This window comes from Xenopus laevis, chromosome 6L, assembly GCF_017654675.1.
Source record: "Xenopus laevis strain J_2021 chromosome 6L, Xenopus_laevis_v10.1, whole genome shotgun sequence".
In the NCBI taxonomy this organism is placed as follows: Eukaryota; Metazoa; Chordata; class Amphibia; order Anura; family Pipidae; genus Xenopus; species Xenopus laevis.
The window spans coordinates 44,174,936-44,193,389 of record NC_054381.1 but is presented as its reverse complement, the minus strand read 5'-3'; the positions used below and the strand labels follow the sequence as shown (position 1 = coordinate 44,193,389).

General features: G+C 37.2%; 1 protein-coding gene across 3 annotated transcripts in view; it reads right to left on the bottom strand.

Annotated features, from left to right (window-relative positions):
* The window catches only part of creb5.L (cAMP responsive element binding protein 5 L homeolog), a 275,913-nt gene that overhangs the window by 194,435 nt on the left and 63,024 nt on the right, over positions 1–18,454 (bottom strand). For all 3 annotated transcript variants that reach the window (XM_018267420.2, XM_041565988.1, XM_018267422.2), the window contains exons 2-4: positions 16,323–16,394; positions 9,143–9,236; positions 4,627–4,748 (exon numbers count right to left, since the gene is read on the bottom strand). In XM_018267420.2, coding sequence (XP_018122909.1) covers positions 4,627–4,748; positions 9,143–9,236; positions 16,323–16,376 — 270 coding nt within the window. In that variant the 5' untranslated portion in view covers positions 16,377–16,394. The remainder of the gene's footprint in view (positions 1–4,626; positions 4,749–9,142; positions 9,237–16,322; positions 16,395–18,454) is intronic.

The following is an 18,454-nucleotide window of genomic DNA, read 5'->3' as shown; positions in this document are numbered from 1 at the left end:
AAGTCTTTTCTGGTTCATTAAAAAGTGGGTGGAGTATAGCAGGTTTGTAAAAGACACAGGGAGACCTGGATTAATTAAAGTGCAAGAGTACAAAGGGGTACAAAAGCACACCCCTTAGTGCTCAGTTTGAATGCACTTGCATCTGGGCTCTGGCTGTGCTCTACAAAAAGAGCCGGATTTGAATCTAATTTGTAATAAAGCATACGTTCACAACAGTAGCAGGGCAATGCTATATATATGTGGCCCCTGAAAGTTGAGACTGCAGTTTGCACCTCTCTACAATTTGCATATTCAAATTAGAGTAATAAAAAAACTGCAATAACTGTAAACAAAAAATTGTCCAGAATTTTAAAGCCAAATGACTTAAAGGGATACTGTCATGGGAAAAAAAGATTTTTTCAAAATTAATCAGTTAATAGTGCTGCTCCAGCAGAATTCTGCACTGAAATCCATTTCTCAAAAGAGCAAACAGATTTTTTTATATTCAATTTTGAAATCTGACATGGGGCTAGACATACTGTCAATTTCCCAGCTGCCCCAAGTCATGTGACTTGTGCTCTGATAAACTTCAATCACTCTTTACTGCTGTACTGCAAGTTGGAGTGATATCACCCCCTCCCAGAAAGCCAAACAAAAGAACAATGGGAAGGTAACCAGATAACAGCTCCCTAACACAAGATAACAGCTGCCTGGTAGATCTAAGAACAACACTCAATAGTAAAAACCCATGTCCCACTGAGACATATTCAGTCACATTGAGAATGAAAAACAGCAGCCTGCCAGAAAGCATTTCTCTCCTACAGTGCAGGCACAAGTCACATGGTTGGGATGTCATCAGTTCCAGCAGTTGTGTGCACATGATTTTTTAGGAGCAAGATTGTTGCGAGCATTGATGCAGACAGATGTCATTACTGCTAATGACTAATTTATTATACATAAGGTGTATTAACGACAGTAAGGCTTAGAGGCAAAAGTGAAGAGAGTGGAGGCTACCTATCCATACATTTCCAAGAAAACACAAATATGGAATGGAATGTGGAATATGGAATGCTTCCTAAAAATAACTTAAGCATTAATGCATTTGGGTATTTAGGAATGGAACCACTCTGTTTCAAAGGCCACAAAGACCTTTAGACATACTGTTTATATTCCTTGAGAGATGCCTTTTGGTATATCTGTGCCCCTCTGGAAACTGAATTGGTCTAAGTTTAGCAGATATGGACATGTAGCTATCAGTGTTAATGTAATTAAACATAAAAGCAAAATGACTTTGCACTTTAATAAACTTTGGCTATTTAAAAAAAATATTTCTAATTTCTTATTTATAATGTTTGTATAGCTGTTTAGTTGGATTTCATTTTGGTGCTAATAGATAACCTAACAATGCTGGGCTTGAAATAAGAACTGCATTTCAATCAGTACTTTAGTATTCTGACGATCATGAAAAATTCTGGCGTTCCACAAGCCATTTCCAGTGTTAATCTGGCACGCACAAACCGACAATGAAAATGTCCTAATCTGAAAAGAGAAGGAAATTCAGCAACTATTCCAGGGTCTTGATTTATTTCCTAGTTGTGTTGAGCATATTTTTCCTCAGGAAGATCTCTAACATAATTAGTAGTAGTAATACATTTGGGACCATATCGTTCAGCATCGTAATGTGCAGATTGGGAAATTAATTAAATTCATGTTGGAGTGGGTTTTTTCAACATGGTTAGGTAAGAAATGCAATATTTCAAGGCTTCTTAAAAATTATACTATGATACAGAATTATATCCCCCTAACAATAAATACAGAACATGGATTCCAAGAATTGTAGGGAATCTACAGTGAATCAATGAGGAATGATAGAGAGGAAGGAAGTTCTGAAGTGTGAAGAGCAAAAACCATGTGACATACACAATAGAAAAAGGGTCACTGTGCGGTGGATGGGGGCTGATATTAGTGGAAAGGGAAAAACAACCAAAGTCAGGTCTACCAAGAATGTAAAGGTCTACTCTACTTCCACAGGGTGATGCATGGAGTGTGACCTGGACTTCAGAAAGACACTGTCCTGAATACCACTTAAAGGGATTGTTTACATTTGAGTTAGCTTTTAAGATGATTTAGAGAGTGATATTGTCACGGTCGGCACCCTAAATCGGCACCCTAAATCCAGAACCAATGCTAAGCACCCTGTTCTCGGCTCTTGCTTCTGCCTTTAACAGCCACCTTTCACCTAAGGAGGAGCCCTTGGCTAATCAGATGCCGCCAGGTCTTATTAAGAGAGCTACCAAGCGATGGGTTCTGGACGAGATAAGGGGCACAACAGTAAGGCAAAGTCTTTTGGGCATAAGGTCACAGTACAAGGAGTAACAGTTGGCATAGTCGAATCAGGCCGGGTCAACAGGAATTAGATTTCAGACAAGGATAACTCAGAAAGGCACCAGGAACTCACAAGGAATGAACCTATAACGGGCAATGAAAAAGATACCAAGTCCCCTTTAAATATTTTGAATTTGGCGCCATTGCGCACTGACGTCATTACGCCAGTGCCAATGTGCCTATAAATATAGCAGAGGTGCGCAGCGCGCACACTAGGAAACCGGCGCATCAGAGGAAGACCACCAGGGTGAGTAACCCTCACAGATATTCTGAGAAAATCTGCTATTGGCCTTCATTATTATTATTTCTGTATTTTCTGTAATTTAGCTTTGTATTCAGCAGCTCTCAAATTTGCAATTTCGGTAATCTGGTTGCTAGGGTTCAAAGTTCCCTAGCAACCATGCATCCATTTGAATAAGTGACTGGAATATGAATAGGAGAGGGCTCAAACAGAAAAATCACTAATAAAAGTAGCAATCACAATACATTTGTAGATTTACAGCGCATTTGTTCTTTAGATTTGAAAGCTGGAAAGAGTCAAAAGAAAAAGGCAAAGGCGAACCACCCCTTTAAAATTGACCTTTACAAAGATGTTTTTATATATCCAAATAAAAGCAAAGGGGGGAATTCATTCATTTTGTACTACAATGACATGTTTAACCCAAAAAGCATGAAAACCTCTGCATTAATGGTACCCATGGAGGTTACTTGGAGGTTTGTTTCTCCTCACTTCTGCAAGGGTGCCTAAAAATAACTTTTACGGTACCTTTCATTAACATTTTTGAGATACACAGTCATCAGCTCTGTCACCAAGCTCTCTCAGTACATCTGTAAACGGTACAGCATAAGAGCAAATTGCTATTAAACATGAATGTCCTTTTAAAACTCTTGCTTCACATAAATGAGATCAGAAGAAGAAGATTTATAAAATTATAAAAAAAAATTAAAATCTAAATTAAGAAACTTCTAGATTCAGCTTTTCTGGAAACATAATATAATGTATGTGATTGCAATTAGCTCATGACAGAAAAGGTCTGTGGAGAAATAGCAGCAACTGATGATAAACTACGTCTGCACAAGCTCGCTAAACAAATATGGCTTTCATTACCGGCCATGTAACCTGTTCCACTTTCAGGATTCTCTAAAGAATGTAAAGGTGTGGAAAAGTGAAAGCCAATGCATGTGTTCGTGTTTCTTTGCAGCATTCCTGTGGGAGCAATGTTTTAACCACCTGTAACAAAATGAGCACATTATAGGAAAGAAATTTGTTTCCCCAAACGAGATGTTTGTTATTTCTAGCAGCAATTAGCCACTGTCCATTCACTAGTTGTGATTATAAACCGTTTGGTTTCAACAAATTGGTAAAGATTGCAAAACAGGTGAGAAAATGTGCTTCTATTAATATTTCAAAGTGTCAATGCTTCTTTTAAAATTAAATACATCTATTGAGATTGAGATTTTGAGATTTAAAAAAAAAAAAAAAAAACTTCTGTCCAATTTGACAGGGGATTTTTATACCCCCTGAAAACACTGAGAAATATGGACAGCACTCGTTTAGAGAGTTAGCATCTTAGCTCAACATTTACCGCCTTAAAAGTCTCTGATCCCTTCACAAGACTCAACATGCTCACTCTTCCTCAGTTACAATATAATCTACTGTGCACGTTACTTAACATTAATCTCAATGAAAACCCAAAATTTCATAAATCTGGAGTTATATATAATTTTTCAAGGGAGATAGCAATGTATTACTCTTTGATATTTAGAGATAAAACATATGTTTCAGTCACTGCTGCCACCTCTAGGCCTTCTCAAGACCTTTAAAAGTGTTAAGTGTAGTTAATACAATTATAACTGAACACAGAGAGTTTAAATAAAAATAATAATTTGGGGGTGCTTTTTTGTTAAACATCAATGGGTACTTAGAAGCAGTTTAGCTAACCTGAATTTTATGAATAAGTGTGGTTCAGGTCAATATATCTTAGTGGAGGTGCAATTGGGAGTCTGTTTACTATGCAGCACTTATAGGTCTGTCATCAAATAGGTCTGTCACTGTTGGATGGGACTGTACTTGGTAATCTACCATAGTATCTCTTTGGAAAGATGCATGGAAAGGCAAGTAGAGAACAAAGATTCAAACTCAACAAAACTTGTTTTAAACTCGACTACAAAAAACAGTACAGGGTGCAACACAATGACTATGTAAAAGAAGAAAACAAAGGCCAATATTATTCATGATTTTATTAATGGCATTTTACTTACCCTTTTGCTGTTCTCATCCTCTTGAGCATTTCTAAATTCATGCTCTAAAGAACAGTCAATGTCATTGAAAAGGCCCACTTCCTCACAGTTTTTTAAGAAACGAGTTGGCGTTGGTGTTTGGTCTGTGAAGAGAAAAGTTGACTTTCAAATTTCTTTGACTTTTACATATTACTGTAATAAGACTGTAATTTTACTGTAATATTAGTCCAGCATGGCCTTGAATACTCGCACATTCTGTCATATAGTCAGCAGTTCTTACCTCTTAATAAGTAATATGTTTGTTATAATCTTAGAACAAGAAGGATACCTATCTAAAATAAAAGAAGTTATTTAAAATAGAAGATGAACCTTTGGCAAATATAGGCAAAGGCTTATATGCAAGTGCATAAATGGGAAGAAAATTGTACTGCTCAAATACTGAATTAATTCATGTTTTTTCCCGCGGAAAACTTGATTAATTCGCTGATTCGATTTTTTCCATTAGAGTTTTTTCTTACAGTGTAAAACATTCGAGTTGTGAGTTCATTCGAGGTATAAAAAAACCTCAGAAACCTCTAAATCTTGACCTTTGATAAATAAACCCCATAATACATCATTGCACACAAGACTGTAGCTTAATCTGAAAATATCTGCCCTTGTCTCTCATTTCTATATTTGACCAGGGCAACATTAAGGTCTGCAGTCATCCCCATAACATAACCAGTCCAGGATGGATTTGAAAGCCCACAGCGTTATTTTCAAAACAACCATGAGAATGCTTGCCGACCACAGAAGTGAGTGGGCCATCGACCATGCAGGCCACCAGATGCAACCGCATTCTGATGGGCAAGTGAGAGCCGATGAGCCATATTCTGCACCACTACCTCCTGTGACCACTACCCAGGGAGGTGCTAAACTGTACTCTACTATCCCAGGGCATACAAGCCCCTTCCCACCTGGCAAGCATTCACACCATTCTCCATAGCGTAGCTGTGACAAGCAAATAACCCCTTATACCTATTATAGGCAGAAGGGTTGGAGGTGTCATCCCAGTGTTGTCAAAGCAGGAAGAAGTGCAACTCAACAAACAGGGCAATATAATTTACAGCCAGTAGCTAGATACTCCCATTTAACCACACTAATGATTCCTGGATACCTGTGTCTCATCCAGTGGTTGAGCATTCCCTTGAGATACTAGCCCTTCAAGCATTTAAACATTACCGGGAGCATTTAATTATAGCATAAAGTCACTGGTGTATATAATATAAACAGTGTTAATGAAAATCATCTTATCTGTAAAATATATTGTAAGGGGTAGAAAAATCTGTAAATGAAAATTGTTCATATTGCCATCCACTGTCCTAGAAGTTGTTAGGAATATATCATCATTTTGCAGGATTTCAGTTTGCACTGGAGAGTGAATGCCCATGATTGGACATGAGCAGAAATATTAGGCTGCTAATGTTACTTAGGAAAAACAGTATTGTAAAATGTTATAAGCCCAATAGGATTGTTTTATTACCAATATGGATTCATTCAGCTTAGTTGGCATCAAGTACAAGGTACTGTATAATTGTTATAAGGAAAGTCATTTAAAAAAAAAAAAAAAATTAGAATTATTTTCTTAAAATGGTCTTTATAAGAGATGGCCTTTTCCATTATTTGTAGCTTTCTGGATAACAAGTTTCGGGATAAGGGATCCCTTACCTGTACTAACTGCTATTTTGGTCACTTGTGCACTTTGTGCTCTCTTCTCGAAATGTGCTGTTCATATGAAACCCCTTACCTAATTTTGCATTCACTAAACAGAAACCCAATGCTACATTTACAAACTGGAACACTGGTTTGTAAGTGGGATATGAAATATACATTTACATACCCTTGAGAAATGTTCCTTGGGGGACCAAAATATTTGAACACATATACTGTTATGTTGTGTTATGTTGTCTATATAAATATGTTTTTGTACACAGAAGGGGCTGCTGATCTATTCTAAAAGTATATATATATATATATATATATATATATATATATATATATATATATATATATATATATATATATAATTATGTTGTGCACTTGCTTGGTCCAGGGCATAAAAGCACAATTATATGCCCAGCATGCTTCACTAAACACTACAGAAGTGTTTGAAGAAAAAATTCCAGTTTAAGTTTATAAACATTAGAAACCGACATCAGTGAAATAATGATTAAAAGATAATAAGACAAGGAAAGCATTGAACTCTAGAATTTGTGAAAGGGACATTAGGTTATCTAGTGAACTCTACAAGATAATAGGGCACATGTATGTCCACTTGTGCAGTTGCGGTCCCCTCAATTTCTCCGCAGGCAGTGCAGCTGGGGCTAATTACCCAATCATATATTAAGTCAATGGGCAAGTCAGTCTCCCAAGAAGTGTACGCATAGAATGAATCATGCAAGAGAATTATTTTATTCAAACCTAGGGAAATGCAATACAATTTGCACCTCCTCGAAGTAGGTGCAAGATTTAAAATTATTCTTTCTCTTTATTTGCACCTACAGATCTGTGCTAGACTTAGCATTCATTGTTTTATTATTGAAATACAAGGAGCTACAGCACAAGTGACCAGATTTCTTGGTAAAATGTTCAATGCAGGAAGACTGTATTATAGTAGTTATCATTTGAACCAAAGACTATAATGACATTGCACAATTATTGCCTCGAATAATCATGTGATGGTTTTACTTCAGTGTGTAATTCATTCTGAACGGAAATCCTTTTCTTTTATCCAAACTGCATGTTGGTTATTGTTTTCTAGTTAAAAACTAATGCAGATCATTCTTTAACCCATCGTCAGTATATGCACTGTTGACTGCTTTGTTCTATTAAAATGCAACTGTCATTGCTGGGTAATACCCAAACATATTTTAGGTTAATAGATAAGAATTTACAAAAATGTATCCAATGTATGTTTCCCCTGCTCAGCAGCCTTGTGAATTAGGTGAAAGGAAGCCACAAATGTACAGGGGTTATTTACTAAACCTCAAATTTATCTTGGACCAAAAACTGACATTTTTTGTGATTTATTATACTGGATGCTGCAAAAAGGCAGAATCTCTTAGACCTGTTGAGGTCCTGTATAAGTCAATGGGAGAGGCACCTATCTCAATTTGAAGTTATTGTGGTCTGCGCTGGGTTTAGCCTGAAAATCTGACTTTTTGGGGTTTTTTGGGCAAAATCTTGAAAAAATTAAGAGATTTAGGGAAAAAAAAAAGGAAACTGCGCATGCACCAAAACTGCTGTGAATTGCCGTACAGGGAAGGAAGAGGACCAAAGAAGACAGAAGATCTGATTGCTCCAAAGAGCTCCATTGCGCTTACTCTGCACCGATATGTGAACAATGTATTCGCGACACTTTCATGGGAAATGAACTATGCGTGGGGGAAGCACGGTGGGGGGACTTTCTAGGTAGGGGCTTTTCTTATTGGGGGGTTTAGTTCTCCTTTAAGGACCTACACCCAAGGCAGCAGGAAGAGCTCGGCCTGTGACCCAAATAATTTGTGCGAGTGCTGGCCCAAGCCTGCCCGACCCATGGGTCCCACAGGCTTCTGGCCGGCACGTACATCACTAGTGCTCGTAACTAATCCCGATCACATGATTGGTCATGGTCATTTAATTCATTACTCTGCATGATCGTGTCTATAGGATTGGGATAAGAGTGGACATTCTCCTGAAGGGCATCATACATAGAGGTACAAAGTCTGAACCAAATGAGTTTTTGGAACTTCTTATCTATACATTTTTAACCTCAGTTTTAATAGACATCAGTGTCAGTGGGTTTTGAAGGCTTGAATTTCACACCAACCAGGCATGCTGACGTGATTGTCTGGTATTCTCTGGGAGTTCCCTGGCATCTAGCGAGTGTGTGTCAGTACTCAGCATGGCAAAGCAGACAGCATGGATTCACGCTGGCTCAGTGACATCACTGCCAAGCTGGCACAGCTGTGAAAATATATTATTAAACATACTGTGTATGTATGTAAAACTTGACATTCACCTATAGTTGGGATCCTTGTTGCTAACGTATGTAACAGTAAAAAGCCATTTAGTGGTGACATAATAAAGAAAATGGTTGACCTGGTCATCAAATAGTGATGTCCAATTAGGTATCGTCACTTAAATACAAAATTTGCCCATTGAAAGCACTTTCTGTCGGCTAACTTACTAATAGATCTTCATGTGAAACATAAGGAGTACCCTTACAGTTAAAAGACAGGATATCTCATAAGTTTTACAATAAACAACATATGGTCCATTAAAATCTTTTTTAAATGTAAAGCAGGTGATTTAAATTAGATGAATTTACTAAACTTTAATTAACAAATGTTAATGAATTTTAATAAACACGAAAAAATAGCACACATAGCCTGTCATTTCAAATATGTTTTATTCTTTGGGGGAAACTGGAGGACGCTTGGGAAATTTACTTCCTTCCTTACTGTTTAGGCTGGAAACTGCTTAACATATCATTAACATATCATATTTTATTTCCTACCTGATAACATATTGTCATTTTTTATGGAAGCAAACTTCAAGGTCATTTCATGCTTGTGCCTGTGAATCATAAGGTGGTCTTCTGATTGAAAATGCTGCAAAGCAAAGAAAAAAAAAAGAAAAATTAATGAATACATGCCACCATGATACCTGGCTAGAACAAAAAATAGGAGTCGAAATGACATACAGGTATGGGATATATTATCTGTAATGCTTGGGACCTGGGGGTTTTCTAGACAATGGTTCTTTCCATAATCTGAACCACCATATTTTAAGGCTACTAACAACATTTAAATATTAAAAAAAGGAATATTTTGCATATACAAGAAAGGAAAAGAACATACACCGATAGGTACACACAACATCTTCGATCTGCATCAATGCCTATATACTGTATAATAATTATAAAAAAAGGAGCAATCAAGAAGAAATGTTTTGTGTTTTTTTATACAAATGGCCTGTAGGTGTCACTGTGCACATGAGTTGTGCTGTGTATACACATTACTTCCCATACAGCTTGGGGTGTTAGTGTGAAGCTACTGTTGATGTATAATGGCTGCATGAACCTGCTAATAAATCACTGTTATACTCTACTCATCCTCGGCTACCAAAACATAACAAATTGCCGACGAGATGTCTCTTCTACCTCTGCAGCAACCTGCAGTTTTTCTCCCAAACCCTGGTGAGCCTACCATACCTTTTACTGCTTGGATCCGTATGTTTGAAAATGACATTATTGCTGCTGACCAAGGAGAGATTTCTGCTGCTAGAAAGCGTGCTTTACTTATTCACTGCCTGGGAGCAGAGGGACAGCGTATATTCTATGCATTACCATTACCTGATGATACTTATAAAACTGCTCTTACTGCTATAAAGAACTTTCTCATGCCAAGAGTAAATGTGGTTTAACCCTTGCAAAAGCTATTACAGTTGCTAGCCAAATTGAAACAGCAGTGGCAGAGGATAAAATTCTTAGTCAGGGAACTGCTGGGAATGTACAGACTGTGAATTCAACACTATGGCCTAATAATGCACAGTCACAGGCAAAATACAGTGCTATGGAAAGGGATTCACTGCAAAACCATGCAGCAAATACAAATAAAAAACACTGCTTTCGCTCTGGTTCAACACAACACACTGAAAATCCTGTTACATGTCCTGCAAAAGCTGTACAGTGCCGCAAATGCAAAAAAAGTAGGGCATTTTACTAAGATCTGCCGTAGTTCTGCCAAAGATGTTCATGAAGTCACTACAAATGTTACAGTATTAAGTGTGGATAAAGCTGACACATTTATTCCAGACATGTTTATTGCACTGTCAATGTCAATACTGCTTCTACTGACAAGGGACACTCCATTAACCTGATGCTTGATACCGGTTCAGCTGTTTCTATACTACCAAAGGATATTTTCTTGAAATACTTTGCAAAAGATCCACTAGTTGCACCTGCCCTGAGACTGGTCAGTTACTTAAAGGATCCAATCCCTGTGCTTGGTTGTTTGCCAGTGACTGTACAATTTGAATCAAATACTGGAAAATGTGACTTTTACATTGTGAATAAGGGTACTGGTAGAGCAAGATGTGATTGAAAAATTTGAATCCTCTGAATGGGTTTCACCAATTGTTGAAGAAAACTTGAGGTATTTGATTCAGCAGCGAGTTGTTTTCAAAGACTGATGCCTTCTATACTCTGTGGCATACCTGGTGTACAATGCTACTTGGATGATATAATTTTCTACGCTCAAACTATGGGTCTTCATGACAAGTTGACAAGTACCTAAAAAATCTTCTGAAATGCATTGATTCTGCAGGACTGAAACTGAACCGTTCCAAATGCCACTTCAGACAAACTCAGCTGTCATTTCTGGGTCATATAATTTCACAAGATGGACTACTGCCTGACCCTGACCATGTCAAAGCTGTTACACAAGCACCTACTCCATCTGATTTACAGACCTAATGAGCTTTCTTAGATCTTACTTCATGGTATTCTAAGTTTATTCCCAAATATGCTTCAGTTGTGGAGCCACTTAGATCACTACTACATGGTTTGGTCAGAGACTGCTTAACATAGCTTCGAAATAGTGAAACAGTTAATTGTGAACAGTCCAGCGCTAGCTTTATTTGATACTGCACTACCCACTATGGTTACTAGAGATGCTTCAGACTATGGTGTTGGTGCAGTTCTCACACAGATCCATGCTGATCATACAGAGAAAACTGTTGCATTTGCATCCAGAACACGTACAGAGACAGAGCGTAAGTATTCAACAGTTGAAAAAGAAGCGTTAAAATGTGTTTGGGCAACAGAAAAATGGAGAACCCACCTATGGGGTAGAGAATTTACCTTATGCACTGATCATAGCCCTTTAACTACACTGCTCACAACAAAGGAACTGGAATGCATATAGCTAGATGGTCAGCAAGGCTACTGAATTTCAATTACAAAATGCAATACAAACCAGGTTTGAAAAATGTCACTGCTGATTGTTTGTCACGTTTACCTTTACCTGCAGCTTCTGATACATTGGACGAGGACATATAAATTGTAGCACTGACTGATTTACTATCATCTACAGTTACAGCTGCTGATTTTAAGCAAGCTTGCCTCACATGTCCAATTCAAGTAAAACTATGGGTCATCTTACACAGGGGCGATTCTGGCTATAATGCCGCCTGAGGCGGCCTTCTTTCGCCGCCCCCACCCCTCCCCACAGCACTAACCTTTATAGCGCCGGAGAGGGCAGGGGCGGTCCGCGACGCTTAGTGCAGAGAGCGCAATAGCGCTCTCTGCACTAGAAGAGCCGAATTTCCGGTTTGAAAACCGGAAATTCGGCTCTTAGTTACCAGGAGCGGCATTTTTGCCGCCCCTGGCAACCAGGGGGGCGCTGCCGCCTGAGGCGAGTGTCTCAACTCGCCTCATTGGTGGAGCGCCCCTGATCTTACAAAGCAAATGGCCAAATGCTGAGAAGAAACTCAGTCCTGATCTTCAACCTTACTACAGGATTACACACAAACTGTCCTTAGTAGATGGCTATGTTGTCCGTGGAGCTCACCACTTACTATTACCAGAGACCTTGCGAAAAAAGCTCATACAACTTGCACATGAGAGTCATCAAGGAATTGTACATATAAAAACAAACACTACAAGAACTATCCTGGTGGCCAGCAATGGATGCCGATCTGGTAACTGCCATTCATTCTTGTGTGACTTGTCAGAATCATAACAAAACAGGTATCACACATACACCACCACTTCAGCTAGTACCATTTCCTGATTCATATATATATATATATATATATATATATATATATATATATATATATATATATATATATATATATATATATATATATATATATATACCTGTATATATATATACTCCCATTTAATCCTCGCTATGCTTTACTTAGTGATAGAAAAAATAATTCTTCCACATAGAATACAAAATCATTTTGATTTTTGAGGGTAGAGCTATAATAAATAAGTATTTACAGTGACCATCATACCACTTTGCAGCAGAGCTTCTGTTTTCAACTAAAAGACAGATTGTAACATACATAATGCAAAATTTACTTTTTATAAACTGAAAAGTGAATAAAACTTCTTCTAAGACAAACAAAATCACTCTACACACTGTACCAATTACATAAACAACATTTTTAAATTAACTGCTCTGAAGGTCTTCTTTTCTTTCTAAAATATATCTAAAAAAATCTATTTATACAGTAATTTACATATATTGAGGTTATGTAGTGTGCTCAGAATTGAATGCTTCATTATTTTATTTGGACTAGACCAATAAAGGCTACCAGCAAATTGCTATGGCCTCCAGTCCCATGTGCAATTATACTGGAGCATAGGTGAACACTGTTTCGGAATGTTTGTTTGGGATGTGGCTTTCCCAGCCCAACACTAAAAAGTAATATTATTCATTGAAATTAGAATGTACAATGAGAAATTCTTTGTTGTGTTTATCCATCTTAGTTATTGTCTAAACAAAGCCCCACCTGGTATATTGTAGCATATGTAGTGAATGAATATTTATGAACTGCCCCCAAAGACAACCCTTAACTATTTCTGATATAAATTTCTTTTATAAAATGACCCAGTGCAAACACATATAACATCATAAGTTTAATTTACTAATGAAGGTGAGCACTAAATTATGTGCATTAAAAGGCTCCTCTTCTACTCCCAGCTAGCATACAACTCTAGTTGTGCTTTTCTGCATAACGTGTATGTTTCAAAGTATAGGGCTCACAGATGAAAGCAGGGTCAGACTGGACTGGCAGGACCCAGGGAAAAACCTAGACCGACCCAGACCTGCTCATGTCTGAGACCCTGCTCTGCACCCTGACCTCCCTCCTGGCCCAAATAGCATGGTGGGGGGCCCCTGTGGTGGAAGCCCCGGTGGGCCTTGGACCATCCGGTTTAATTCTGGATGCAAGGGTACCCTGGTACTAACACTTGGCTTGAGGACGAGTAAATTACCCTCAACAGATTGTACCTAATGTTTAACCTGGTTAGACAGTTTCTGGCACCACAATCATAGCATCTGCCAGGGGTGCTCCGCCAATGAGGTGCGCTGAGGCACTCGTCTCAGACGGCAGCGCCAGCTAGGTTTCCAGGGGCAGCAAAAATTTCCGCTTTTTAAACCGGAAATTTGGCTTTACTAGGAAGAGAGCGCAATTGCGCTCTCCGCACTAGCGTTGCTGCCTCCCCCCGGAAATGTGATCGGGCTGGGGGGCTGAATTACTGGAGCCGCCTCAGGCAGCAATGTCCACAGGAACGGCACTGGCATCTGCATTTGTAAATTGCAAATATTATATAATATATAATAAATTACATTGGAATTCTGTGAAATATACTACATTGTGTATGAAAAAACATAACTATCTGCAGTATGCACATGCATTAGTAAATGCATAAATAATTAGGAACAAAAGCCACTGTGTGAGTACATGTAAATAGCCCATGTGCTTTTGCACACTAGCTGATAATCATGGGCATAGAGATGGTCCTGCATTCTGTAGTCTGTTATCCTGTAAGTTTTATTTCCTCTCCCAGGATATTTAAAAGCCCTGCTTGCTAAAGCTTGTACAATTCTCTAATGTAACAAGGGTTAAATTCTGCATAAATAGATTTAATGTTTGTCTGCAATCCTATTCATGTACAGTAGATAAATTGACAGTACCCTGTTCTTCTTTTTTTGTGTCCCCCTATTATACAGCTATGGACTCATTACTATTGACATATAGGGGCACATTTACTAAAGAGCGAATTTTATGAATTTTTTCTAAAAAGAAAATTTGCAGCAATAGCGCTTATTTACTAAAAGACAAGCAATACACTTTGATAACGAATTACCTTGTTGCTGGCGAACTTTCACTGCGTTTCGCTGGGTGAATTTTCGCTGACACGTACAATCATAAATCCGCTTAATTATCAAAGTGTGAAAATTTCAGTTCATTAACCTTTTCAGCAAAATCTATTTCGCCAGGTTCTGACTGCCAAATTACTACAAATTAATTCCAAAAAAAGTCATCAGCAACCCAAATATAAATAAACATGCTTTGGTTAGTAATGTGAAGCATAAAAAAGAAGCACAGGTTATCTAAAAGTATACATTAATAATTCTTAGTTCACTATAAGGGGAAACTACTGCACATCTACTGCTCAAATGGTGACCTGAAGGCACCTTCCAAATGTTATCCTAATTCTTTTTACAGGGTTAGTCCAAAAACATAATAACTTTTCTACCATACACTCAAACTTCCAAGTGACACTGTTGTGTGTGTACAGGACATTTGACCTCCAATAAATGCCACTATTTCACTACCTAAAAGAGCTCCAATCTACTCAGCTGGAAGTGTGTCACTGAAATGCATTGGAGGTAATGCAATTTTAGCTCAGCAACAGCATATACATTGCCTACATTGTTAGAGAAGCTCCTTTCCATTATGCTACAACTGAGAAGGCTTCCATGTTGCAAACATCTTCCAAACATTGACAGCGCCTATGCTAGGTCAGGGTAGGGCTGGGGAAGGCTCTGCTCCCACTGTTTGATGTGGAAGGTCAGGGAAAACAGACCTTTTTTTTGTGGCAAATCAGATCGCATGGCAAAATTCTAGCGCAGATTTGCAAAGAAATGTATGCTTGTTCTTTGCAGTTTTAGGTATGAGTTCTCTTATCTGAAAGCCTGCTATCCAGAAAGCTTAAATCACTATTAATAGCAACACATAATAGACTTAGGGTATGGAGATCCGAATTAAGAAAAAACACCTTATACAGAAGACCCCAGGTCCCAAGCATTCCAGATAATAGATCCCAAAATGCATTATGCTCATTTTAATGGACATTAGGAACGTGGCTTGAAACTGATTTTGTGATTGCAGACTGTAAGGGGGACATTTACTTAGCTCGACTGAAGGATTAGAAGGAAAAAAAACTTCGAATTTCAAAGGTTTTTTTTGGCTACTTCGACCATCGAATTGGCTACTTCGACCTTCCACTACGACTTTGAATCGAACGATTCGAACTAAAAAATGTTTGACTATTCGACCATCCGATAGTCGAAGTACTGTCTCTTTAAAAAAAACTTAGACTACCTACTTCGCCACCTAAAACCTACCGAGCACCAATGTTAGCCTATGGGGAAGGTCCCCATAAGCATTCTAAGCTTTTTTTGATCGAAGGAAAATCCTTCGATCGATGGATTAAAATCCTTTGAATCGTTCGTTTCGAAGGATTTAATTGTTCGATCAAACGATTTTTCCTTGCGGTAAATCCTTCAACTTTTTCGAATATCGAGGTTTAATGATATGTACATTTTGCACAAAGCCAGACAGATGGGAAAAGATGCCAGCACTATATAAAGAATATACAGTATATGATAATAATACAGTTCAGATATATTTAGTCCCATTAAATTTCTGAGCAAAGGCTATTCAAGCACATATATATTTGTCAAAAAAATCTTATCAGCAATGATAAAAAGGAATAAGCATATTTCTAGAACTTAAGTTAAATAAAATGTATACATTAGTTTGTCATTTTACACAATGTTAGAAACTATCATTAATTACAAATTAAATATTTGGTGTTTTTAACCAGTACCTCCAGCAAATACAAAACAAGACAAACTATGGTAATGTGAATGTCCTTCCGCATTACTTACCTGCGAGCAACCTGGCGCATTGCATACAAAGGACCTGTCCTGCTCCAAATTCATCTCTTGTTCTTCATAAATCTGTAAGAAAAAAAGAGTACAAAAAAAGTAAGTGCATTTATTTTTATCAGTTCAGTTTTATCATTTTTAAAAAAAACAAAATTATAAAAAGTATCTATTTGTGTACAAATCTAACCCCACAGTGTTTGCCATTATTAAAATGTATTGTTCAAAATCACTGCTTATTGAATGACTTTAAGGAGCTAAGCATATTAAGGAATGCCTCAGCCTACCTAACACATATTATTATAGTAAGTGTATCCAAGCTTAATCATATTATCCTAGAAAGAATAGCCAATTTAAAACATATTAGCTTGATGAGAGAAGCCAGGGAGGTATTATTTTAGTAAGAAAAGCTAAAGACTAGCTAAACCTTATATACTAGTGTGAATAGAATGTTATACCTCTGGGAATAACTAGCATAGAATATACATATTTACTTAAGCAGAAAGAAACATTAATGGAGTATAATGTTCTAGGTAATAAAGGCCAAGTAGAAGCTAAACCAGAAACCTCTTAGTACAGAACAGCTCATTTACTAAAAGTAAGTTTGCACCTGGGTGGTAGCACATTACAACAAATCAATGATTAGCTATGATTGGTACTGGTTAATATGGCTAACTACGAAAATGGCACTGGTATTATTAAAGGGGAACTATTGCAAAAATTAAAATTTAATATAAGTTTCATCATACTGAAATAAGAAACTTTCTATATACAATCAATTAAAAATTATGTACTGTTTCTGAAATAATCATATAGGGGGTCTCCTTTTGCCTAGAAGATTTATTAGAGCTCTCTCTATTAAAATCACCAGAAATCCTGTCTCTCTACATGCAGATTTTGTGCAAAAGGCAGTTAATTGTTAGATTTTGTGTGTACTGGAATCAATTTGATTGAGCTCTAATACATCTGCTAGGAAAGGAAGCCCCCCTCCCCTATAAGATATATTGGATCTAACTGTCAATGAATATCTGACACCCAACTACAGCATAAAGACAGAATGAAGATAAACAGATGCCGAGAGAGGGATAGAGAACACAAACTTTATTATTTCAGAAACAGTGCAGACTATTTAATTGATTGTATTTACAAAGTTTCTTTTTTCAGTATGCTGAAGCTTATATTAAATATTAATATTCATGAAGGTTCCCCTTTAAATAAGCACCATAGTACTTCAAGGACATTTTGACATTTTACATGAATGTGACCCTATAAGACTAAAAATTATTTACGTTTTGGCAGAGGAAAAAGGAATTCTGTTTGGTTTGGAATTTCCACTATGGGATCCATTATCTGGAAACCCATTATGCAGAAAGCTCAGAATTACAGAATGGCCTTCTAGCATAGACTCCATCTTATCCAAAAAATCCAAATTTTTTAAAAATTACTTTTTTTAATCTACTTTTAATTTACGAATAGTTTTAGTATTACCGACTTTTATTACATTTCCCCTTTAGACTCTTATGGGGAATGTACTATTGATCGCTAAAGCAAAAATTGTTCTTAATTTGTTTGCAAAGTGGAAAATGTTGCCTTTGCAAACACTTTGCCCCTCACGGGACAGTGGGATAATGATTGTGAATTTTCTAGTTTGCGATAGTGTGCAGTGAATGTAATAAAACTTCTTAATAAAAAGTTGTTCCGTTTGTGCCACCTTCAAGCAGGTTTTAAAGGTTTGCAATGCGCAATTAAGATTCACAATGCAATAAAAGCCTAATGAAGACTATTACATTGAAACATGTGCATTTTTATCACAAATTTATTCTCTTTAATATTTTTACATTTCCCCCATTAATACTAGTCACAAAAAGTGAAAAAAATCTATCTAGTAGATAAAATGTTAGCACCTCATTGTCATATGCTGGCCTATAACTACATAAGCCTGTTTACATAACCACAGGAAAAAAAATGTAAAAAATAAATGAACAGTAACACCAAAAATATGAAAGTGTTTTAAAGTAATAAAAATATCATGTAGTGTTGCCCAGCACTGGTAAATCTGATCTGTTTGCTTCAGAAACACTACTATAGTTCATATAAACAAGCTGTTGTGTAGCAATGGCGGAAATTGAAAAAAA